General features: G+C 41.4%; 1 protein-coding gene across 1 annotated transcript in view; it reads left to right on the top strand.

The window, feature by feature from the left end:
- The window catches only part of kcnab1a (potassium voltage-gated channel subfamily A regulatory beta subunit 1a), a 132,983-nt gene that overhangs the window by 77,519 nt on the left and 29,178 nt on the right, over positions 1 to 26,286 (top strand). Inside the window, exons 4-8 of the mRNA XM_045724825.2 lie at positions 14,848 to 14,927; positions 15,035 to 15,079; positions 20,599 to 20,643; positions 22,383 to 22,426; positions 22,751 to 22,837. Coding sequence (XP_045580781.1) covers positions 14,848 to 14,927; positions 15,035 to 15,079; positions 20,599 to 20,643; positions 22,383 to 22,426; positions 22,751 to 22,837 — 301 coding nt within the window. The remainder of the gene's footprint in view (positions 1 to 14,847; positions 14,928 to 15,034; positions 15,080 to 20,598; positions 20,644 to 22,382; positions 22,427 to 22,750; positions 22,838 to 26,286) is intronic.

Raw genomic sequence — 26,286 nt, 5'->3', positions numbered from 1 at the left:
ACGATTTATGTGAATGATTCAAAACAAAAGGGTAATAAAGAAGAATTATTGGAAAATTGCCTTATCAGAGTAAGACAAACTGAGGACATTGTTGCGATCACGTCAAAGAATCCCTCTCCTCACCTGCAGTCTTATTTCAAGGTCGATCAAGGATGTGGTTAAAAGACACCCAAAGTTTTCCTATAAGAGACTTTTACGGGATTGTTTACTCAGGTCAGATGTACCTATGGGGGGAAAAAAAGCATCACATTTCATGTCTATTATTCCTGATGGTAATATCCTTTGTCACAACTGCGTCCACTGTGATGCCATGATCAGAGGGAAATATCTTATCAATCCTCATTCTGGTGAGAGGATAAAGGATTGAGTTGGAATAACATGTAAAACTAAAATCTGTGGTATATCTCCTTAAGTGTTCCTGTAACTTGTATTATTTGGGTAAGACTAAACGTGAACCTAAGACAATGATATGTGAGCATAAGAGCAACCATTCACAACCATGATTTTTTTTTTAAAATGACCTGTTGCCAGACATTTCAACAGCCATAATCATGAACTAAGAGCCTTACGTTATATGGACATTTTATTGGTGCAGGCGCCACGTAGGGGAGGAGTTAGGGATAAATGACTTCTCCAGAGAGAGACATAATTGGATAGACCGTTTGGGAACTCCTGCCCAGCCTCAATGAGGAATGGTATTTTTCATTGTTTTTGTAGTAGTAGGTTCTAAATAGGCAATATATTTAGGTAATGACATCATAATGTATTGTGTGTTTTTTGTCTTTATTTGATGTTGATGTTTCCACCACAGCACACTCTGCTGGGATCTCTTGATCGGGACAATGTTTATAATAATGCCCACCTGCGTGGTATTGTTGCATGGACCCACTGTAACACAAACACAAACACACACACACACACACACACACACACACACACACACACACACACACACACACACACACACACACACACACACACACACACACACACACACACACACACACACACACACACACACACATGCGCGCGCCGTTGACATGCATACAGACAGACAGTTCTGCAGAAGGGAAGTCCCACTGCACGCACACACATGCATGCACACAAACACACACACACAGACAGGCTTGCTTTTAGGCAAAATAATCTGTGTCCTCATTGCCTTGCCCCTGGCCCCCCTCTCCCCTGGCCCCCTTCTCCTTTGTCTCCCCTCTCCCTTGGCTCCCCTCTCCCCTGGCTCCCCTCTCCCCTGGCCCCCCCTCTCCCCTGGCTCCCCTCTCCCCTCTCCCCTGGCCCCCCTCTCCCCTGGCTCCCCTCTCCATGTTCAGTCAACCCTGCCATGGGTCCCATCCAGTGTCCCTGTCTGTCCCAAAGCCGCTTAAGCCACTCATATGCTGTCACACAAAACACATACACACACTCACTGCTGTCCCTGCCAAAGGATCTATCCACCACATTTACCCTCATCATCATCACGGTCTCCCACCCACACTGCCACCCTCAACAGAGTCCTCTTCGGATGTCCACTCCACATATCTCTCTTGAACCTGTTCACCCCTATAAACATAGCACCAAACACAAGACATGACTAAAGCCCTATCCAATCCCTGTATATTGCATAGGCTTATGAGACCAAGCCTGAAACCAAAAAATAAACTCTATTAAAATTATAATTGTGCCATTATATAATGCATAGCATACCGCATTTTATGCATGACAGATAAAAAAAAAACAGATTTTAGGATAATTTTATTTTGAAGTCTAGTCTAGTAGACTAATCGCCTTTGAGTGTGGACTGTGTTATTAGGCATACTGGATGGACTGTTTACACTCCTACATGTATATGCTTTAGTCTGAGAGTGATCGTATAGCCTTAGGAGATGCTGTTGGTTCATTGATTGTGCAGGGCTGCTAACAGTTAGACAACAATTAGAGGGAATTTATATTGGATTTTGAATAGCCTGGTGATAGGGCATTTTTTATACTTTCAGAATTAATTGGATGACACATGACCTTTAGATATCTATATATAATTAACATCTCACCACCATGCATTTAGTTATATGTACTTATAAACACTACCGGTCAGAGGTTTTAGAACACCTACTCATTCAAGGGTTTTTCTTTATTTCGACTATTTTCTACATTGTAGAATAATAATGAAGACATCAAAACTATGAAATAACACATATGGAATCATGTAGTAACCAAAAAAGTGTTATATTTTCTATTTGATATTCTTCAAATAGTCACCCTTTAATGCACACTCTTAGCATTCTCTCAACCAGCTTCATGAGGTAGTCACCTGGAATGCATTTCAATTAACAGGTGTGCCTTGTTAAAGTTAATTTGTGGAATTTCTTTCCTTCTTAAAGCGTTTGAGCCAATCAGTTGTGTTGTGACAAGGTAGGGGGTATACAGAAAATAACCCTATTTGGTAAAAGACCAAGTCCATATTATGGCAAGAACAGCTCAAATAAGCAAAGAGAAATGATAGTCCATCATTACTTTAAGACATGAAGGTCAGTCAATAAGAAACATTTCAAGAAAGTTTCTTCAAGTGTTGTCACAAAAACCATCAAGCACTATGATGAAGCTGGCTCTCATGAGGACTGCCATAGGAAAGGAAGACCCAGAGTTACCTCTGCTGCAGAGAATAAGTTCATTAGAGTTACCAGCCTCAGAAATTGCAGCCCAAATAAATGCTTCACAGTGTTCAAGTAACAGACACATCTCAACACCAACTGTTCAGAGGAGACTGTGTGAAGCAGGCCTTCATGGTCAAATTACTGGACATCAATAAAGGATGTCAATAAGAAGAAGAGACTTGCTTAGGCCAAGAAACAATGATTTATTAAGAATTCAAGGCACACTTAACCAGCATGGCTACCACAGCATTCTGCAGCGATACGCCATCCCATCTGGTTTGGGCTTAGTGGGACTATCATTAGTTTTTCAACAGGACAATGACCCAAAACACACCCCCAGGCTGTGTAAGGGCTATTTGACCAAGAAGGAGAGTTATGGAGTGCTGCATCAGATGACTTGTCCTCCACAATCCCCCGACCTCAACCAAATTGAGATGGGTTGGGATGAGTCGAACCGCGGAGTGAAGGAAAAGCAGCCAACAAGTGCTCAGCATATGTGGGAACTCCTTCAAAACTTAGAAAAGCATTCAAGGTGAAGATGATTGAGAGAATGCCAAGAGTGTGCAAAGTTGTCATCAAGTTAAAGGGGGATTATTTGAAGAATCTCAAATATAAAAGATATTTTGATTTGTTTAACACTTGTTTGGTTACTACATGATTCCACATGTGTTATTTCATAGTCTTCGCTGATGTCTTCACTGCAGCGAAGAAAATAGTAAAAACAAAGAAAATCCCTTGAATGAGGAGGTGTTCTAAAACTTTTGACCGGTAGTGTATAGTTATATAGTTAATATATAGAGTTAATATATAGTTATATATATAGTTATATATAGTTAATATATAGTTAATATATAGTTATATAGATTTAATATATAGTTATATATATATAGTTATATATAGTTAATATATAGTTAATATATAGTTATATAGTTATATGTAGTTAATATATAGTTAATATATAGTTATATAGAGTTAATATATAGTTATATATATATAGTTAATATATATAGTTATATATAGTTAGATATAGTTAATATATAGTTAATATATAGTTAATATATAGATATATATATAGTATATATATATAGTATATATAGAGATATATATATATATATATATATATATATATATATATATATATATATATATAGTTTTACACTACCGTTCAAAAGTTTTGGGTCACTTAGAAATGTCCTTGTTTTTGAAAGAAAAGCAAAATTTTTGTCCATTTAAAATAACATCAAATTGATCGCAAATACAGTGTAGACATTGTTAATGTTGTAAATGACTATTGTAGCTGGAAACGGATGATTTTTTATGGAATATCTACATAGGCGTACAGAGGCCCATTATCAGCAACCATCACTCCTGTGTTCCAAAGGCACGTTGTGTTAGCTAATCAAAGTTTATAATTTTAAAAGACTAATTGATCATTAGAAAACCCTTTTGCAATTATGTTAGCACAGCTGAAAACTGTTGTCCTGATTAAAGGCCTTCTTTAGAGTAGTTGAGTATTTGGAGCATCAGCATTTGTGGGTTTGATTACAGGCTCAAAATGGCCAGGAACAAAGACCTTTCTTCTGAAACTTGTCAGTCTATTCTTGTTCTGAGAATTGAAGGCTATTCCATGCGAGAAATTGCCAAGAAACTGAATATCTTTGTTGTATATAGTTATATAGTTATATATAGTTCATATATAGTTAAAATATAGTTCATATATAGTTCATATATTGTTAATTTATAGTTATATACATGCAGTTAATATATAGTTATGTAGTTATATATAGTTATCTATAGTTAAAATATAGTTCATATATAGTTAATATATAGTTATATAGTTCATATATAGTTATATATAGTTATTATATAGTTATATAATAACTATATATATACTTATATACAGTTCATATATAGTTGTACATAGTTATGTACAGTTACTATATACTTATATACAATTAATATATAGTTATATATAGTTCATATATAGTTATATTTGAACTAGTTATATATAGTTATATATAGTTAATATAAAGTTAATATATACTTATATACAGTTCATATATAGTTATACATAGTTATGTACAGTTTATACATACTTATATACAGTTAATATATAGTTATGTAGTTATATCTAGTTATATATAGTTATAAATAGTTCATGTATAGGTATACATAGTTAATATACATAGTTAATATCTCACCACCTTGCGTTTCCATCTCCTCCTCTCTCTCATTTATTATTTTCTCGAGTGCGCAGACGGGCTGTCAACAGTTTAGAGAAATGTGTTTGGTTGCGAAAACATCTTACTATCGATGTTCATTAACAAATTTCACTTGGTTTCCCAAAGTAAGCACCGGTTAGCTGTAGGAACAAGGTTGGAGAGCCCATGGCATACAGAGTTTAAATATCACCTGTCTGGGTAGAGAGAGCATGCTCCTCAAACAGTGGTTGATGCGTGGAGTGAAATACTGTATATTTATACTGAACAAATATGAACGCAACATGTAAAGTGTTGGTACCATGTTTCATGAGCTCAAATAAAAGATCCCAGAAATGTTCCGTACACACAATAAGCTGATATCTCTCAAATTTTGTGCACAAGTTTGAATTTCTTTACATCCCTGTTAGTGAGTATTTCTCCTTTTGCCAAGATATTCCATCCACCTGACAGGTGTGGCATATCAAGAAGCTGATTAAACAGTATGATCGTTACACAGGTGCACCTTGTGCTGGGGACAATGAAAGACCACTCTAAAATGTGCAGTTTTGTCACAAAACACAATGCCACAGATGTCTCAAGTTTTCAGGGAGTGTGCAATTGGCATGCTGACTGCAAGAATGTCCACAGAGCTGTTACTAGAGTATTGAATGTTAATTTCTCTACCATAAGATCATTTAGCAGTACATCCAACCGGCCTCACAACCGCAGACCACGTGTAACCATGTCAGCCCAGGACCTCCACATCTGGACAGCTGATGAAACGGAGGAGTATTTCTGTCTGTAATAAAGCCCTTCTGTGGGGAAAAACATTCTGAGGACTAATGAATTCATTTCAATCGACTGTGACTCATTCAAATCTTCAAAATTGTTGCATGCTGGGTTTATATTTTTGTTCAGTATATTTTTCAGCTGCTCATATGAATTCAGCACATGCTCCTCTGTAAAACGGAAGCAGCCTACAAAACGGACCGGTGGGAAAGCGTGCGGCCTCCATTCGCTATTCGTGTATGCAGATGACATGTCTTTTTTCCCCCACTCCTGTTCCTGTTCCTGCCCATTTGATAATGGGCCGTTCTAAATCAAAACAAATTTTACATATTAGTAAAGACGAGATTCAATTGAGAACAGTCTAATGGGGTGAAAATATGATCACTTGATGAGAGAACAGCGTGTGCAGCCTGAGGCAAGGAACAGAAAGCAAGCTTTTTTTTCCCACACCATGCAACCCATATTCAGTATGTTTGTATTTCTAACACATTCCAAGGTTTGTATCATTCACAACTAATGTGGCCAAATGAATCGAAATCTAGCATACAGTATATAGGACCTGTTTCAAATTATCACTTTTACGCTCGACATAGCCACTTCGTAGACGCAGTCGCTCCGTAATGGATTACATTTTTTCTCAGCTAAGTTCAATTATATTATTCTTACTATAAAATCAAATAAAAAAATGGCACAGGACTTATAAACATATCTTGTCAGCTAAATGAACAAGCCAACAGACTATGGCATGGAGCATAGCCAGATAACATAGGCTTACAGTAGATGTGTAATGGTCGTCGTAGGTAGTGGACCAAAATGCAGCGGGTTGAGTGCTCATCTTAACTTTATTGAACACGTAAACAAACAAAACAAGAAGCCGATCGAACGAATAGGATTACAGGCTAAACACAGCTATGCAACCACAACTTCCCACAAAACCCAAACAAAACACACCCCTCTATATAGGACCTTCAATCAGAGGCAACGAGGAACAGCTGCCTCCAATTGAAGGCCAAATCAATAAACTAAACAGAACTAAAAAGACTAGAGTAGAACATAGAAATATACTAACATAGAACATAGCCCAAAAACCCCGGAAAACACTAACCAAACACCCCTCTACATTAAAACACACCCCGAACCACATAAAATAAATACCCCCCTGCCACGTCCTGACCAAACTACAATAACCCCTTTACTGGTCAGAATGTGACAAGATGTTCTTACATGTTCTGTTCTTCTGAAATACATTTTCTTCATATGATACTGTTTCTTTGGACCTGACTAAAATCAATAATGGATTTGTTGTGACGGTTTTATATTAAATTGATTTATTATACTTTTTTAAATATAGATGTTGCAAAGACCCACATCAGCAGCTTGTACGTGTGGAGGCTGGGAGATATGAAACATGTTTATGTTAATTAATGGTCAATTACCGTGAGACAAGCAGTCTTTTGCATGACAAAAACCGCCTGAACAAAATGGCATGACTGCCATATCCCTGCTCCCATATTCTCCCCCAGCTCCTATCCACTGCATGTCTCCCACCTCCACACTGTCCCCTATGGTTGGGGCTACAGGGTCCCTGTCTGTCTGACATCCCACCCACAACACACACAGCTGGCCCTGCCTACAGTACAGTCACTCTGCTCTCTGGTCCAGTCCCTCTGCTCTCTGGTCCAGTCCCTCTGGTCCAGCCCCTCTGCTCTCTGGTCCAGTCCCTCTGCTCTCTGGTCCAGTCCCTCTGGTCCCTCTGCTCTCTGGTCCAGTCCCTCTGCTCTCTGGTCCAGTCCCTCTGCTTTCTGGTACAGTCCCTCTGGTCCACTCCCTCTGCTCTCTGGTCCAGTCCCTCTGCTCTCTGGTCCAGTCCCTCTGCTCTCTGGTCCAGTCCCTCTGGTTTAGTCCCTCTGCTCTCTGGTCCCTCTGGTCCAGTCCCTCTGCTCTCTGGTACAGTCCCTCTGCTTTCTGGTACAGTGCCTCTGGTCCACTCCCTCTGCTCTCTGGTCCAGTTCCCCTGCTCTCTGGTCCAGTCCCTCTGGTCCAGTCCCTCTGCTCTCTGGTCCCTCTGGTCCAGTCCCTCTGCTCTCTGGTCCAGTCCCTCTGGTCCAGTCCCTCTGCTCCAGTCCCTCTGCTCTCTGGTCCAGTCCCTCTACTCTCTGGTCCAGTCCCTCTGCTCTCTGGTCCAGTCCCTCTGCTCTCTAGTCCAGTGAAGTGGTGAAATGAAATGAAAAAAATAACTTCTTTCAAAAAATTCTAAAAGAAATTAAATGGAAAAGTGTTGCGTGTATATGTATTCACCCCTTTGCTATGAAGCCCCTAAATAAGATCTGGTGCAACCAATTACCTTCAGAAGTCACATAATTAGTTAAATAAAGTCCACCTGTGTGCAATCTAAGTGTCACATGATGTGTCACACTATATATAATCAAGTCAAATCAAATCAAATGTATTTATAAAGCCCTTCTTACATCAGCTGATATCTCAAAGTGCTGTACAGAAACCCAGCCTAACACACCAAACAGCAAGCAATGCAGGTGTAGAAGCACGGTGGCTAGGAAAAACTCCCTAGAAGGCCAAAACCTAGGAAGAAACCTAGAGAGGAACCAGGCAATGAGGGGTGGCCAGTCCTCTTCTGGCTGTGCCGGGTGGAGATTATAACAGCACATGTCCAAGATGTTCAAATGTTCATAAATGACCAGCATGGTCAAATAATAATAATCATAGTAGTTGTCGAGGGTGCAACAAGTCAGCAACTCAAGAGTAAATGTCAGTTGGCTTTTTCATAGCTGATCTTTGAGAGTATCTCTACCAGTCCTGCTGTCTCTAGAGAGTTGAAAACAGCAGGTCTGGGACAGGTAGCACGTCCGGTGAACAGGTCAGGGTTCCATAGCCGCAGGCAGAACAGTTGAAACTGGAGCAGCAGCAGCACGGCCAGGTGGACTGGGGACAGCAAGGAGTCATCATGCCAGGTAGTCCTGAGGCATGGTCCTAGGGCTCAGGTCCTCCGAGAGAGAGAAAGAAAGAGAGAAAGAGAGAATTAGAGAGAGCATATTTAAATTCACACAGGACACCGGATAAGACAAGAGAAATACTCCAGATGTAACAGACTGACCCTAGCCCCCCGACACATAAACTACTGCAGCATAAATACTGGAGGCTGAGACAGGAGGGGTCAGGAGACACTGTGGCCCCATCCGATGAAACCCCCAGACAGGGCCAAACAGGCAGGATATAACCCCACGCACTTTGCCAAAGCACAGCCCCCACACCACTGGAGGGATATCTCCAATCACCAACTTACCATCCTGAGACAAGGCCGAGTATAGCCCACAAAGATCTCCGCCACGGCACAACCCAAGGGGGGCGCCAACCCAGACAGGATAACCACCTATTCTGAAAGGCCCCAGAGTCTGCAACACCACTAAGCAATGGGCACCACCAAGCAAGCAGCACTATGAAGACCAAGGACCTCTCCAAACAGCTCAGGGACAAAGTTGTGGAGAAGTACAGATCAGGGTTTGGTTATAAAAAAATAGCCACAACTTTGAACATCCCACGTAGCATCATTAAATCCATTATTAAAAAATGGAAAGAATATGGCACAGGGTCCCTGCCAAGAGACGGCCGCCCACCAAAACTCACGGACCAGGCAAGGAGGGCATTAATCAGAGAGGCAACAAAGAGACCAAAGATAACCCTGAAGGTGCTGCAAAGCTCCACAGTGGAGATTGGAATATCTGTCCATAGGACCACTTTAAGCCGTACACTCCACAGAGCTGGGCTTTGTGGTGGCTAATTTCTGCATTACCAAATGAGGAGAGTTACAAACTTCACACACCAGTCAGAGTTATACTTAAACTACATCTTTAATAATAAGAGCTTTGCAATAGCACTTTGACTTTCAATAATGCCCATTCTTTGTATCTGTGGTTCATCATGTACGTTGAGAGGGGTGTATCTTGGCTATAAAAGATCTTTGTACTTTTGTGTAACCATTGAAAGTGTCTACACAAAAGTACAAAGATCTTTTATAGCCAAGATACACCCCTCTCAACGTACATGACGAACCACAGATACAAAGAATGGGTCACAAGGTTAAGTTTTGTATGAAAGATAACTATAAAACATAGCAGACAGCAACTGCTGTGTCAACAGTTTTCATTGTATAGACCAGTGTCTGGTCCTCCTACTCCAAACTGGAACCGTCTCTCCCTGGTACAGTATAGAACAGAATCATTAGCTCCATGTTATCTGGAATGCTCTTTAGGCTTTATTACCCAAAGACATCATAAATCACCTCTGTCAGTGCTATCTCATAGAGGCCCATCCTCAGTAAGACACACACACATATGTAGACAATGTTCCATTCTGTCCTCTATTACAACCATTATAATACAATACAAGCATTATAACATAATCTTGCAATTTTCCACGACAGCTTTACGGAAGAGTGGCCAGAAAAAAATAAGTTCGCCAAAAGGCATGTGGGAGACTCCCCAAACATATGGAAGAAGGTACTCTGGTCAGATGAGACTAAAATGTTGCTTTTTGGCCATCAAGGAAAACGCTATGTTTGGTGCAAACCCAATACCTCTCATCACCCCGAGAACACCATCATGTTTTTCATGGGCAGGGACTGGTAAACGGGTCAGAATTGAAGGAATGATGGATGGCACTAAATACAGGGAAATTCTTGAGGGAAACCTGGTTCAGTCTTCCAGAGATTTGAGACTGGGACGGAGGTTTACCTTCCAGCAGGACAATGACCCCCAGCATACTGCTAAAGCACTCGAGTGGTTTAACCTCCCTGGGCAAGGTGGGATGCAGCCAGTAGAATCGCGTGGCGCGAAATACAAATACCTCATAAATGCTATAACTTCAATTTCTCAAACATATGACTATTTTACACCATTTTAAAGACAAGACTCTCGTTAATCTAACCACACTGTCCGATTTCAAAAAGGCTTTACAGCGAAAGCAAAACATTAGATTATGTCAGGAGAGTACCCTGCCAAAAATAATCACACAGCCATTTTCAAAGCAACCATATATGTCACAAAAACCAAAAACACAGCTAAATGCAGCACTAACCTTTGATGATCTTCATCAGATGACACTCCTAGGACATTATGTTATACAATACATGCATGTTTTGTTCAATCAAGTTCATATTTATATCAAAAACCAGCTTTTTACATTAGCATGTGATGTTCAGAACTAGCATACCCACCGCAAACGTCCAGTGAATTTACTAAATTACTCACGATTAACGTTGACAAAATACATAACAATTATTTTAAGAATTATAGATACAGAACTCCTTTATGCAATCGCGGTGTCAGATTTTAAAATAGCTTTTCGGCGAAAGCGCATTTTGCAATATTCTGAGTAGATAGCCCGGCCATCACGGCTAGCTAATTTGACACCCACCAAGTTTGGCCCTCACCAAACTCAGATTTACTATAAGAAAAATTGGATTACCTTTGCTGTTCTTCGTCAGAATGCACTCCCAGGACTTCTACTTCAACAACAAATGTTATTATGGTTCCAAATAATCCATAGTTATATTCAAATAGCTTCGTTTTGTTCGTGTGTTCAGGTAAGTATCCGAAGGGTGACGTGTGAGCGCATTTCGTGACAAAAAAAATTCAAAATATTCCATTACCGTACTTCGAAGCATGTCAAACGCTGTTTAAAATAAATTTTTATGCGATTTTTCTCGTAAAATAGCGATAACATTCCAACCGGGCGACGTTGTATTCATTCAAAGACTGAAAGAAAAACATGGAGTCGTCTCGTGGACGCGCATCTCCAGTGTCATTGTTCCCTGCCTGACCACTCACAAAAAGTCCTGCTGTTTTTCGCCCAGAGACTGCAGAGACGTCATTCCACTTTCTGGCGCCTTCTGAGAGCCAATGGAAGCCTTAGAAAATGTCACGTTACAGCAGAGATGCTGTATTTTTGATAGAGATGCCACAGAAGGAGAACGAATGGTCAGACAGGGCCCTTCCTGTATGGAATCTTCTCAGGTTTTGGCCTACCATATGAGTTCTGTTATACTCACAGACACCATTCAAACAGTTTTAGAAACTTTAGAGTGTTTTCTATCCAAATCTGCATATTCTCGTTTCTGGGCAAGAGTAGTAACCAGTTTAAATCGGGTACGTTTTTTATCCGGCCGTGCAAATACTGCCCCCTAGCCCCAACAGGTTAAAGGGAAACATTTAAATGTCTTGGAATGGCCCAGGCCCAGAATCTGTGGTATGACTTAAAGATTGCTGTACACCAGTGGAACCCATCCGACTTGAAGGAGCTGGAGCAGTATTGCGTTGAAGTATGGACAAAAATCCCAGTAGCTAGATGTGCCAAGCTTATAGAGACATACCCCAAGAAAGTTGCAGCTGTAAATGCTGAAAAAAGGTGGTTTTACAAAGAATTGACTTTGGGGGGTGAATAGTTATGCACACTCAAGTTTTCAGTTTTATTTGTCTTATTTTTTGTTTGTTTCACAATAAAATATATTTTGCATCTTCAAAGTGTTGTGTAAATCAAATGATACAAACCCCCACAAAAATCTGTTTTAATTCTAGGTTGTAAGGCAACAAAATAGGAAAAATGCCAAGGGGGGTGAATGCTTTCACAAGCCACTGTACCTCCCTACTTTATCTACAGGTCATGGAAAATGTGCTATTTTAGTATTACTCCAGTAGGTTTCCTCAAGGAGAAAGCCTCCACTTATATGCCAAAGATAATAACACAAAAACACTACAGTGAATAGTATACAATTTACACCACAGTATAGTAGTTTTTCATGTGGGTTGTAACAGGGGGACAATATGAACACACACAGCACCTATTGTGTAACAGGGGGACAATTTTGGGTGGTGGTTTGACGGTGACTTGTGAATTTGGGCTGGTGTTTGGCTCTGGGGGTTGCAGTAAGTAGACAGCAGGGAGGTTCATGTGGTGACAGTGTAGAGATTAGCAGTAATTGGATTTTTAAATTGCAGTGAGTGAATGTGATTATGAAGTCGTGTCAGAGTAACCATGACCTCGTCTTTTAGACTTTCTCTCTCTCCTCTTCTCCTTACGTCTCATTGTTTCTGTACTGCTCTCTTCTCCCTTTCCCTCTCATTCAATTAGCCTCTTCTTCTCTCTGAAACTCATTCTTCCATCACACTCTTCCTCTCCTCCTCTCTATCAATACAATTCAATTCAATTTAAGGGCTTTATTGGCATGGGAAACATATGTTGACATTGCCAAAGCAAGTGAAGTAGATAATAAACAAAGGTGAAACCCTCTCTCTCTCTCTCTCTGCTGTGTTATACCAGAGAAGGTCATATTTCACTTTATAGATAAGCTCATTGACCTAGTGCTGAATGCCACAGTTTTCACCTTGGGTGGTTTTTAGGAACATTAAAAAAGGACAATATCTCTCCCCATGTCCTTCTTCACCTCTCTCTAAGTAGCTCTCTATTCCTCTCTTTATCTTTCTGTCTCTCTGTCAGTCATCCATCAATCAGTGTTTAATTTCACAGTATATTGTCCCTGCTCTATTACAACCACTTTGAGATTAGCTGACTTCTGTCACCAGTCATTCTGAGCAGCCAGTGTTCCAGCTCCATTCTGAGCGGCCAGTGTTCCAGCTCCATTCTGAGCACCCAGTGTTCCAGCTCCATTCTGAGTAGCCAGTGTTCCAGCTCCATTCTGAGCGGCCAGTGTTCCAGCTCCATTCTGAGCACCCAGTGTTCCAGCTCCATTCTGAGCGGCCAGTGTTCCAGCTCCATTCTGAGCACCCAGTGTTCCAGCTCCATTCTGAGCAGCCAGTGTTCCAGCTCCACTCTGAGCAGCCAGTGTTCCAGCTGCATTCTGAGCAGCCAGTGTTCCAGCTCCATTCTGAGCAGCCAGTGTTCCAGCTCCATTCTGAGCAGCCAGTGTTCCAGCTGCATTCTGAGCAGCCAGTGTTCCAGCTCCATTCTGAGCGGCCAGTGTTCCAGCTCCATTCTGAGCAGCCAGTGTTCCAGCTCCATTCTGAGCAGCCAGTGTTCCAGATCCATTCTGAACGGCCAGTGTTCCAGCTCCATTCTGAGCAGCCAATGTTCCAGCTCCATTCTGAGCAGCCAGTGTTCCAGATCCATTCTGAGCAGCCAGTGTTCCAGCTCCATTCTGAGCAGCCAGTGTTCCAGCTCCATTCTGAGCAGCCAGTGTTCCAGATCCATTCTGAGCAGCCAGTGTTCCAGCTCCATTCTGAGCAGCCAGTGTTCCAGCTCCATTCTGAGCAGCCAGTGTTCCTGCTCCATTCTGAGCAGTCAGTGTTCCAGTTCCATTCCTCTGTTTTATTTATTTTTAATCCCTCTCTCCTCTTTCATCCGACGGGTTGGATCGTCCGCTCTCATGCACACACACTCACACACACACACTCACACACACACACTCACACACCAGGGTTTGGATCCTTGCCTAACTTCTAGCCGCAGAGATAATGTTAAGAGAGTTGACGGACAGATCCTCAGCGGGGTAGAGGAGATTGGATTAGCGAACTCTGTTAGTGGCAACGCTTCACACACAGACACACACACACACTCTCAGTCTCACACACACACACACTCTCAGTCTCACACACAGACACACTCTCAGTCTCACACACAGACACACTCCCAGTCTCACACATAGACACTCACACTCCCAGTCTCACAAAGAGACACACACACATTTGCTCTCACACCGCTGCAGTGGGAAATTATAGCAAATTCACTTACAGCCTCATTGCAATAAGCGCACTATAAAGGGAATTTAATCTGGGAACAATTCAGCCTGATGGTGTATGATCTGCAGTCTGGATGAATCACGGTAAAGACTGCTGCCTCAGCCTGCTGCACTGACACACAAACACACTGGAGAGAGGAACAGCTCAGCTCTCTAGAGACGGACAACTATAGAAGCAGACAAGAAACACTGTCTACAGTATCCTGGAAGAGAGAAGGAAGACAGTGGAACTGAGAGGAGGAGCAGAGCCAGACATAAATAGTGTTTCTACCAACCAAACAGCATTATGATGTTAGATAGATGGGATTAACCAGGGGTTCCTACATCTGATGAAGATAACGACGATGACGATGAGAATGTGTGTCTGTGTGTGTATGTTAAGTGTTGAGTGTGATGTGTGTGTGTGACATCTTTGACCTCTGACCCTTGTGTGTTTTCCCAGGTGGCCGAGCAGTTGATGACCATAGCGTATGAGAGTGGGGTCAATCTGTTTGACACAGCGGAGGTGTACGCTGCTGGAAAGTGAGTCAGGATATAGTAAAACTCTTTATATCACCTCACTGTAATGGTCAGCTATGTGATACTGACCACTGAGAGGAGTTGTGACACTTTCTTGCATTGCTTTTCAGAGCTGAAGCCATATTGGGTAATATCATCAAAAAGAAGTCCTGGAGGTAGGCCACTGTGTGTGTGTGTGTGTGTGTGTGTGTGTGTGTGTGTGTGTGTGTGTGTGTGTGTGTGTGTGTGTGTGTGTGTGTGTGTGTGTGTGTGTGTGTGTGTGTGTGTGTGTGTGTGTGTCTTGTCAGCAGTTTTGTTTTCCTAAACTCCACCTCAAAACCAGATTCACTTAAGCACTTCCTGTCTCTGTAACCATGTTGACTGGCAGATGCTTCCAGAAGGCTGGAAGCCGCTGAGAGTTCCATGGTAGGGCCAGGAAGAGATAGAGGTTTTCTCCTTTTGAAGAATTGGTTTTCCTTCAAACTTTCATTATTGATTGACATGCTCTTTCTGTGAAGGAGTTGACAGTTGCTAACACAAAGAACTGAAGTTTAGAGAGAAGCAGCAGGGCAAGAGGAAAGGGGGGTGAGAAGATGAAGAGACTCCAACAGAGATTCACACTCACTTCCTCCCTTCACACACTTCCTCCCTTCCCCTGCAGTTCCTCTCAGTAAATCTGTTACATAAGCAGTCTGTTTCCCAATGGGGGTAACTGATCTTATCCCACTATAAAGTGCCCCATAATAAACATTCCCCCCAATTAGACCACAGGAACATCAAAAGGGATCCTCACACCATAAACCCTCACTTAACATTAGACCACTGACCCTTACTTTACGTCAGACCACTGACCACTACTTAACATTAGACCACTGACCCCTACTTAACATTAGACCACTGACCCTTACTTTACGTCAGACCACTGACCACTACTTAACATTAGACCATTAACCCCTACTTAACATTAGACCACTGACCCTTACTTTACGTCAGACCACTGACCACTACTTAACATTAGACCACTGACCCCTACTTAACATTAGACCATTAACCCCTACTTAACATTAGACCACTGACCACTACTTAACATTAGACCACTGACCACTACTTAACATTAGACCACTGACCACTACTTAACATTAGACCATTAACCCCTACTTAACATTAGACCATTAACCACTACTTAACATTAGACCATTAACCCCTACTTAACATTAGACCACTAACCAACACCTTAACATTAGACCATTAACCCCTACTTAACATTAGACCATTAACCCCTACTTAACATTAGACCACTGACCCCTACTTAACATTAGACCACGAACCAACACCTTAACATTAGACCATTAACCCCTAAGTGCCTGTATGAGTGTTCCGTCTGTATATAAGTGCCTGTTCCATGCCTTTCTGTGTGCGTTTGTGTGCCTCTGTACCTCTTTGTGTTTGTATAGAGTGAATGATTGAATTCATTTATTCATTAAATTGTATTTTTGTGTCAAATTGCTACTCGGCAATCCATCCCTTATGGGATTAATGGCAACATAAACAAATATTAAAAGAATACAAATAAATACGTACAGAAGAATAAAGCGGAAGGCGTTTTAACCCGGTATGGCACACAGAGAAGATTCAGGTAGAGGCCTACACACAATCTACAGAATATACATACATGCCCTTTGCTATATTTGGAGCAAAATATTTTTTACTATTTAATTATAATTTGCCTTTTTCTTTTATTCCAGGCTTTATTTAAAAATTCAGCAAACGGAAATACACAATGGAAAAACAACCATTTCAGTTTCTCCTCATCGCTCAGCCACATAATGGTAGAAAGGGCAATAGAGGATGAAATGAGTTTCATTCTCTATTTCTCCGAGGTCACAATAGTCACATAGTCTTTCGTCTTCCATTTCACCACAATACAGACCTGTTTCAATAAGCAGAGGCAATATCCCATCTTACCTGTGCACAGAGTGATCTCTTGCTTTTAGGTAGGTTATACATAATATATCTCTCACACACCAATTCACCCTTAATCAAACAAAATCAAATCATCAAATCAAATTTTATTAGTCACATGCGCCGAATACAACAGGTGAAATGCTTACTTTTACAAGCCCTTTAACCAACAATGCAGTTTTAAGAAAATAAAGTTAAGAAAATAAATACTAAATAAACTAAAGTAAAAAAGAAAAGAAAGTAACATAATAAAATATACAGTAATACATAATGAGGCTGTAAAATTTGGTTTTATGATTAATCTCCTCCAACCACTTCTTTTCATATTGCATCATCAGTTTTCTTATTTTTTAAAAAAAGTATTTATGTCTCGCTTAATTTGGTTTTCGCACAAATGATCACAGTCAGACTGTTGGAAAAGTTCAGACATTTCGGTTGCCCAGACTCCCCCTATGGAGAGAATCCCATGAATTAAAAAAACTTTGCTAGCTATTTTGAAAATTGGCATATCCAACAGTCTATTCATGCTTGTGTGTGTGTGTGTGTGTGTGTGTGTGTGTGTGTGTGTGTGTGTGTGTGTGTGTGTGTGTGTGTGTGTGTGTGTGTGTGTGTGTGTGTGTGTGTGTGTGTGTGTGTGTGTGTGTGTGTGTGTGTGTGTGTGTGTTATATACACTGAACAAAAATATAAACGCAACATGTAAAGTGTTGGTCCCGTGTTTCATGAGCTGAAATAAAACGTCCCAGAAATGTTCCATACGCACAAAAAGCTTATTTCTCAAAAAATGTTGTGCAAAAATGTGTTTAAATCCCTGTTAGTGAGCATTTCTCCTTTGCCACGATAATCCATCCACCTGACAGGTGTGGCATATCAAGAAGCTGATTACACAGCATAATCATTACAGAGGTGCACCTTGTGCTGGGGATAATAAAAGGCCTCTTTAAAATGTGTAGTTTTGTCACTCAACAAAATGCAACAGATGTCTCATGTTGTGAGCGAGTGTGAAATTGGCATGCTGACAGCAGGAATGTCCACCAGAACTGGTGCCATAGAGTTGAATGTTCATTTTTCTATCATAAGCCGCCTCCAATGTCGTTTTAGAGAATTTGGCAATATGTCGAACTGGCCTCACTATCGCAAACCACGTGTAACCACACCAGCCCAGGACCTCCATATCCGGCTTCTTCACCTGCGGGATCGTCTGAGACCAGCCACCCGGTCAACTGATGAAACTGTGGGTTTGCACAACCGAAGAATTTCTGCACAAACTGTCAGAAACCGTCTCAGGGAAGCTCATCTGCGTGCTCGTTGTCCTCACCAGGGTCTTGACCTGACTGCAGATCGGCGTCGTAACCGACTTCTGAAGGGAAATGCTCATCTTCCATAGCCGGTGGCACGGTGGAGAAGTGTGCTCTTCACGGATGAATCCCAGTTTCAAACAAACAGATGGCATACAGCATGTATGGTGCCATGTTGGCGAGCGATTTGCTGATGTCAACGGTGTCTACAGAGTGCCCCATAGTGGCGGTGGGGTTATGGTATGGGCAGGCATAAGCTATGGACAATGAACACAATTGCATTTTATTGATGCCAATTTTAATGCAGAGAGATACCGTGACGAGATCCTGAGGCCCATTGTCGTGCCATTCATCCGCCGCCATCACCTCATGTTTCAGCATGATAATGCACGGCCCCATGTCGCAAGAATCTGTACACAATTCCTGGGAGCTGAAAATGTCCCTGCATACTCACCAGACATGTCACCCATTGAGCATGTTTGGGATGATCTGGATCGACGTGTACGACAGTGTGTTCCAGTTCCCGCCAATATCCAGCAACTTCACACAGCCATTCCACAGGCCGCAATCAGTAGCCTGAATCAACTCTATGCGAAGGTGATGTGTCGCTCTGCATGAGACCAGATACTGACTACATTTTTTTTTAAAGGTATCTGTGACCAACAGATACATATCTGTGTTCCCAGTCATGTGAAATCCATAGATTAGGGCCTAATTAATTTATTTCAATTGAGTTATTTCCTTACATGAACTGTAACTCAGTAAAATTGTTGCATGTTGCGTTTATCTATTTGTTTGTGCGGATAGTTCTGTGTGTGTGTGTGTGTGTGTGTGTGTGTGTGTGTGTGTGTGTGTGTGTGTGTGTGTGTGTGTGTGTGTGTGTGTGTGTGTGTGTGTGTGTGTGTGTGTGTGTGTGTGTGTGTGTGTGTGTGTGTGTGTGTGTGTGTGTGTGTATGTATGTATGTATGTATGTATGTATGTATGTATGTATGTATGTATGTATGTATGTATGTATGTATGTATGTATGTATGTATGTATGTATGTATGTATGTATGTATGTATGTATGTGTGTGTGTGTGTTATACATATAGTTATGTCTCTCTGTATCTCCTTGTCTTGTTGATGTGACCTAGCTGTTATGTCACAATGTTCTGTCATTGCAGTTGGTTCCCTCCCTTTGTCATTACGTAACAGAACTGGTAAATAGTCATTCCTGTCTGGCAGTACAGAATGTAGGACAGCAGGAGTTTCACTCATAGACCACAACTCATTTACACTAATCTACATGGACATAATGATGGGAAAGGGAGGGAGAGATGGTCAGATGATGTAGTTAGATAAACACAATAGCCTTCTGAATCACTTTGATACCTGTCATCTCTATATTGATAACTGTTATCTTTCTATTGATAACTCTTATCTCTCTATTGATAACTGTCATCTCTATATTGATAACTGTCATCTCTATATTGATAACTGTTATCTTTCTATTGATAACTCTTATCTCTCTATTGATAACTGTCTGTCACGATTCCCACCGACGGTGGCGCCCCCTCCTGCTCGGGTGGCGCTCGGCGGTCGTCGTCACCGGCCTATTAGCTGCCACCGATTCCCTTTTGCTTTTCCCTTTTTTTATTTTGTGACACCTGTGGTCAATTAGCCATTAGAGGGGCTATTTAGTTTAGCTGGCCCGCTCCTGTTCGTGCGGGATTAATGATTGTTTCTTGTGTGACGGCTTGTGTGCTTGTCACTGTTGTTGCACCTGACAGGACTGTGTTGGCTGTCAGTTTTGTTGTTTTGTTAATTGCATAGTGTTCGTAACATTAAAAATGACGAACCCTAACTCCGCCGCATTTTGGTCCACTTCTTCCGTAGACAGCCGTTACACTGTCATCTCTATATTGATACCTGTCATCTCTATATTGATAACTCTTATCTCTCTATTGATAACTGTCATCTCTATATTGATAACTGTCATCTCTATATTGATAACTGTTATCTCTCTATTGATAACTGATATTTCTCTCTATTGATAACTGTCATCTCTCTATTGATAACTGTTATCGCTCTATTGACAACTGTCGTTTCTCTCTAATTCTCTCCCTCCCTCTTCATCTCTCTCTTTTTCTCTCTCTCTCTCATCTCTCTCTCCTCTGTCTTTCTCTCTCTTTCTCTCTCTTTCTCTCTTTTTCTTTCTCTCCTCCTCTCCCTCCTTCTCTTCCTCTTCCTTTCTGTCTCTTCCTCTCTTTCACTCCCTCTCTTTCTCTCTCTCTCTCTCTCTCTCTCTCTCTCTTTCTCCCCTCTCCCTTTCTCTCTCTCTCTCTCTCTCTCTCTCTCCTCTCTCTCTCTCTCTCTCTCTCTCTCTCTCTCTCTCTCTCTCTCTCTCTCTCTCTCTCTCTCTCTCTCTCCTCTCTATCCCTCTTCCTCTCTCTCTAGACGATCAAGTCTGGTCATCACTACCAAACTATACTGGGGAGGAAAGTAAGTGCCTGTTCATAAAGTCTTAACTATGTTTCAAATACTGCAGAGCTCAGCTCTTTACACAAACACCTACAAGACTTTTCTTTCTCTGCTTCTGTACCTCTTTAATGTTAACATCCTGTCATACGCTCCTGTTCTGCTGACTGGGGGACATTGTCTGATACCACACACACACACACACACACACACACACACACACTGCAGAGGTTTTAGATACATGCAGTATAGATACATGGTACATGCAGTGGCAGTCATCCAGCTGAGAGTAGTGATGAAGGTCAAGGCGTAGGTTATTTCTTCCCTCCGTCAACGTTTCCTCAGTCATCCGTCATCACAATGTATTCCTCCATCCTTCATCACTATGTATTCCTCCATCCTTCATCACTATGTGTTCCTCCATCCTTCATCACTATGTATCCCTCCATCCTTCATCACTATGTATTCCTCCATCCTTCATCACAATGTATTCCTCCATCCTTCATCACTATGTATCCCTCCATCCTTCATCACAATGTATTCCTCCATCCTTCATCACTATGTATTCCTCCATCCTTCATCACTATGTATCCCTCCATCCTTCATCACTATGTATTCCTTCATCCTTCATCACTATGTATTCCTCCATCCTTCATCACTATGTATCCCTCCATCCTTCATCACTATGTATCCCTCATCCTTCATCACTATGTATTCCTCCATCCTTCATCACTATGTATTCCTCCATCCTTCATCACTATGTATTCCTCCGTCCTTCATCACTATGTATTCCTCCATCCTTCATCACTATGTATTCCTCCATCCTTCATCACTATGTATCCCTCCATCCTTCATCACTATGTATTCCTCCATCCTTCATCACTATGTATCCCTCATCCTTCATCACTATGTATCCCTCCATCCTTCATCACTATGTATTCCTCCATCCTTCATCACTATGTATTCCTCCATCCTTCATCACAATGTATTCCTCCATCCTTCATCACTATGTATTCCTCCATCCTTCATCACTATGTATCCCTCCATCCTTCATCACTATGTATCCCTCATCCTTCATCACTATGTATTCCTCCATCCTTCATCACTATGTATTCCTCCATCCTTCATCACTATGTATTCCTCCATCCTTCATCACTATGTATTCCTCCATCCTTCATCACTATGTATTCCTCCATCCTTCATCACTATGTATTCCTCCATCCTTCATCACTATGTATCCCTCCATCCTTCATCACTATGTATTCCTCCATCCTTCATCACTATGTATTCCTCCATCCTTCATCACTATGTATCCCTCCATCCTTCATCACTATGTATTCCTCCGTCCTTCATCACTATGTATTCCTCCATCCTTCATCACTATGTATTCCTCCATCCTTCATCACTATGTATCCCTCATCCTTCATCACTATGTATTCCTCCATCCTTCATCACTATGTATTCCTCCATCCTTCATCACTATGTATTCCTCCATCCTTCATCACTATGTATTCCTCCATCCTTCATCACTATGTATTCCTCCATCCTTCAGCAGAAGAAGGAAAGGAGTTGACAGAACAGACTCTAAACACTCACAGATAATTACTGTACATAAAACACACACAGAGAAACACACACAGAAACACACACAAGTGGGCAAGCACTGAGAAGGACACAGCAGGAAGGCCGTGTAGGTTGACTATCAGCAGTGAGTAGAGAAACAGAGTGAGTGTGTTGACCTTCCGTCCTGTCTGTGCCCACAGGGCAGAGACTGAAAGAGGCCTTTCAAGGAAACACATTATTGAAGGTAAGGCCACACAGCACACACACACGCACGCACGCACGCACGCACGCACGCACGCACGCACGCACCACACACACACACACACACACCCTATCTCATCCTGTCTCACCTGTCTCACCCCATCTTACCCGTCTCTCCCCTGTGAACTGTATTGATTGATATCTCCTCTCCCCTCTTCTCTTCTCCCCTCGTCCTCTCCCCTCCTCCCCTCCTCCTCTCCTCTCTCTCCCCTCCCCTCCCCTCGTCTCTCTCCCCTCCCCTCGTCTCTCTCCCCTCCCCTCCCCTCGTCTCTCTCCCTTCCTCCTCTACCCTCCTCTCTCTGTCCAGGTCTGAAGGGCTCTCTCCAGAGGTTGCAGCTGGAATACGTAGATGTGGTCTTTGCAAACCGCCCCGACACCAACACGCCCATGGAGGGTGAGTCAGTCTATCAACATTCACCATTGGGGACCGAGCAACCAATATAAGTCAGGAGGGCAATTGGTTGATTAGTCTCATAGTCTGAAAAACTGAAATCTGATTGTTTTGTGTTTGTATTTATGAAGGATCCCCATCAGCTACTGCCAAGGCAGAAGCGACTCTTCCTGGGTTCCAGCAACATTTAGGCAGTTAATGCAAGCAGTGGATTTTCTTTGCCAGGCTAACAAACAGAGCAGAATCAGGATTTAGACAGACAGACAGACAGACAGACAGACAGACAGACAGACAGACAGACAGACAGACAGACAGACAGACAGACAGACAGACAGACAGACAGACAGACAGACAGACAGACAGACAGACAGACAGACAGACAGACAGATCATATTTTTGACAACTTCCACTTTTACTCCACTACATACCTAAAGAAAATATTGTACTTTTTACTCCATTTATTCTCCCTGACACCCAAAAGTACTCAATACGTTTCGAATGCTTAGGACACAAAAATTGTCCAATTCACGTACTTACCAAGAGAATGCGTGATCATCCCTATTGTCTCTGATATGATTCACTAAACACAAATACTTTGTTTGAAAGTGTCAGAGAGTGTCTCAGGTAATATGTCTGGTTTGCTCTTAGGGATCCCTTAAGCTCGAATCCCGTTACCGGGATAGATTTGACAACATCCGGTGAAATTGCAGAGCGCCAAATTCAAACTACAGAATAAAAATATTATCTGAGGACAGCGCATACAAAAACATGAAAACATTTTTCAACCAGGCAGGTGTGACACGAAAGTCATAAATAGCTATATAATAAATGCATTACCTTTGAAGATCTTCATCTTTTTGCAATCCCAAATGTCTCAGTGACACAATGAATGGTCGTTTTGTTCGATAAATTCTTTCTTTATATCCCCAAAATGTCCATTTATTTGGCGCGTTTGATTCAGAAAAACACCGGTTCCAACTCGTCCAACATGACTACAAAGTATCTAATAAATTACCTGTAAACTTGGTCCAAACATTTCAAACAACGTTTCTAATCCAACCTCAGGTACCCTAAAATGTAAATAATCCATAAAATTTAAGATGGAATAAACAGTTTCCAATACCGAAGAAAAACAACGAGGAGCGCGCTCCTGTTTACACGCACCAAAAGACTTGAGTCCATTTGAGTGACACATGGAAACAATAGCACTACTTCTTCATTTCTCAAAAGAAACTGTACAAACTATTGTTTGTACAGATGAACGTGGTACCTTCAGGCGTTTGGAAATTGCTCTCAAGGATGAACCAGACTTGTGGAGGTCTACAATTTTTTTTCTGAGGTCTTGGCTGATTTCTTTTGATTTTCCCATTCAAGCAAAGAGCCACTGAGTTTGAAGGTAGGCCTTGAAATACATCCACAGGTACACCTCCAATTGATTCAAATGATGTTAGCCTATCATAAGCTTCTAAAGCCATGACATAATTTTCTGGATTTTTCCAAGCTGTTTAAAGGCACAGTCAACTTAGTGTATGGAAACTTCTGACCCACTGGAATTGTGATACAGTGAATTACAAATTAAATAATCTGTCTGTAAACAATTGTTGGAAAAATTACTTGTGTCATGCACAAAGTAGATGTCCTAACCGGCTTGCCAAAACTATAGTTTGTTAACAAGAAATTTGTGGAGTGTTTGAAAAACGAGTTTTAATGACTCCAACCTAAGTGTACATAAACTTACGACTTCAACTGTATCTTAATAGAAAATGTCAAGTAAAAGTGTTAGTCCCCCAGTAAAATACTACTTGTGCAAAAGTCCAAAATTATTTGGTTTTAAATATACTTAAGTACCAAAAGTACATGTAATTACAAAAATATACTTAAGAATCAACATTCAAAGTAAATGCTTTAAATAATTTCAAATTCCTATTAAGGACAACAAAGTCAAGGTATTGGAGTGGCCATCACAAAGCCCTGACCTTAATCCTATAGAAAATGTGTGGGCAGAACTGAAAAAGCGTGTGCAAGCAAGGAGGCCTACAAACCTGACTTAGTTACACCAGCTCTGTCAGGAGGAATTGACCAGAATTCACCCAACTTATTGTGGGAAGCTTGTGGAAGGCTACCCAAAACGTTTGACCCAAGTTAAACAATTTAAAGGGAACGCTACCAAATACTAATTGAGTTTATGTAAACTTCTGACCCACTGGGAATGTGATGAAAGAAATAAAAGCTGAAAGAAATCATTTTCTCTGCTATTATTCTGACATTTCACATTCTAAAAAATAAAGTGGTGATCCTAACTGACCTCAGACAGGGAATTTTTACTAGGATTTAATGTCAGGAATTGTGAAAAACTGAGTTTAAATGTATTTGGCTAAGGTGTATGGAAGCTTCCGACTTCAACTTATCTTTACTTTTACTCAAGTATGACAATGGGTCACTTTTTCCACCACTGATTTGTATTTGTATTTTTGTAGTTATTATGGATCCCCATTAGTTCCTGCCAAAGCAGCAGCTACTCTTCCTGGGGTCCAGCAAAATTAAGGCAGTTTATACAATTTTTAAAACGTTACAATACATTCACTGATTTCACAACACTGTGTGCCCTCAGGCCCCTACTCCACCACTACCACATATCTACAGTACTAAACCTATGTGTGTATAGTGCGTATGTTATCGTGTGTGTGTGTGTGTATGCATGTGTATGTGCCAATGTTTGTGTTGCTTCACAGTCCCTACTGTTCCAGTCATGTGGTCAGGTGCCACAAAAAAGGACTTAGGAAAATTGCAATTGGCAGCACGGCAGCACGGCTGGCCCTTGGATGTACACAGAGAGCTAATATTAATACTATGCATGTCAATCTCTCCTGGCTGAAAGTGGAGGAGAGGTTGACTTCATCACTACTTTTATTTATGAGATGTATTAACATGTTGAATGCACCAAGCTGTCTGTCTAAACTACTGGCACACAGTCACAAGAGGTCTCTTCACAGTCCCCAAGTCCAGAACTGACTATGGGAGGCACACAGTACTACATAGAGCCATGACTATATGGAACTCAATTCCACATCAAGTAACTGACATAAGCAGAAAAATTAGATTGAAATATACACCTTATGGAACAGTAGTCAAGGTGCGACAAAACTAGGGCCTGTAGGACCTGCCTTGTTGATAGTGTTGTTAAGGCAGAGCATCACTTTATTATAGACATACTTCTCCCCATCTTAGCTACTACTGCGTCAATATGTTTCGACCATGACAGTTTACGATCTAGGGTTACTCCACGCAGTTTAGTCATCTCAACTTGCTCAATTTACACATTATTTATTAGAAGATTTAGTTGAGGTTTAGGGTTTAGTGAGTGTTTTTTTCCAAATACAATGCTTTTAGTTTTAGAAATATTTAGGGCTAAATTATTCCTTGCCACCCACTCTGAAACCAGCTGCAGCTCT

Source organism: Salmo salar, chromosome 09 (genome assembly GCF_965601325.2).
Source record: "Salmo salar chromosome 09, fSalSal1, whole genome shotgun sequence".
In the NCBI taxonomy this organism is placed as follows: domain Eukaryota; kingdom Metazoa; phylum Chordata; class Actinopteri; order Salmoniformes; family Salmonidae; genus Salmo; species Salmo salar.
The sequence above is the reverse complement of the archived record's forward strand: the minus strand, read 5'-3'. Positions and strand labels throughout refer to the sequence as shown.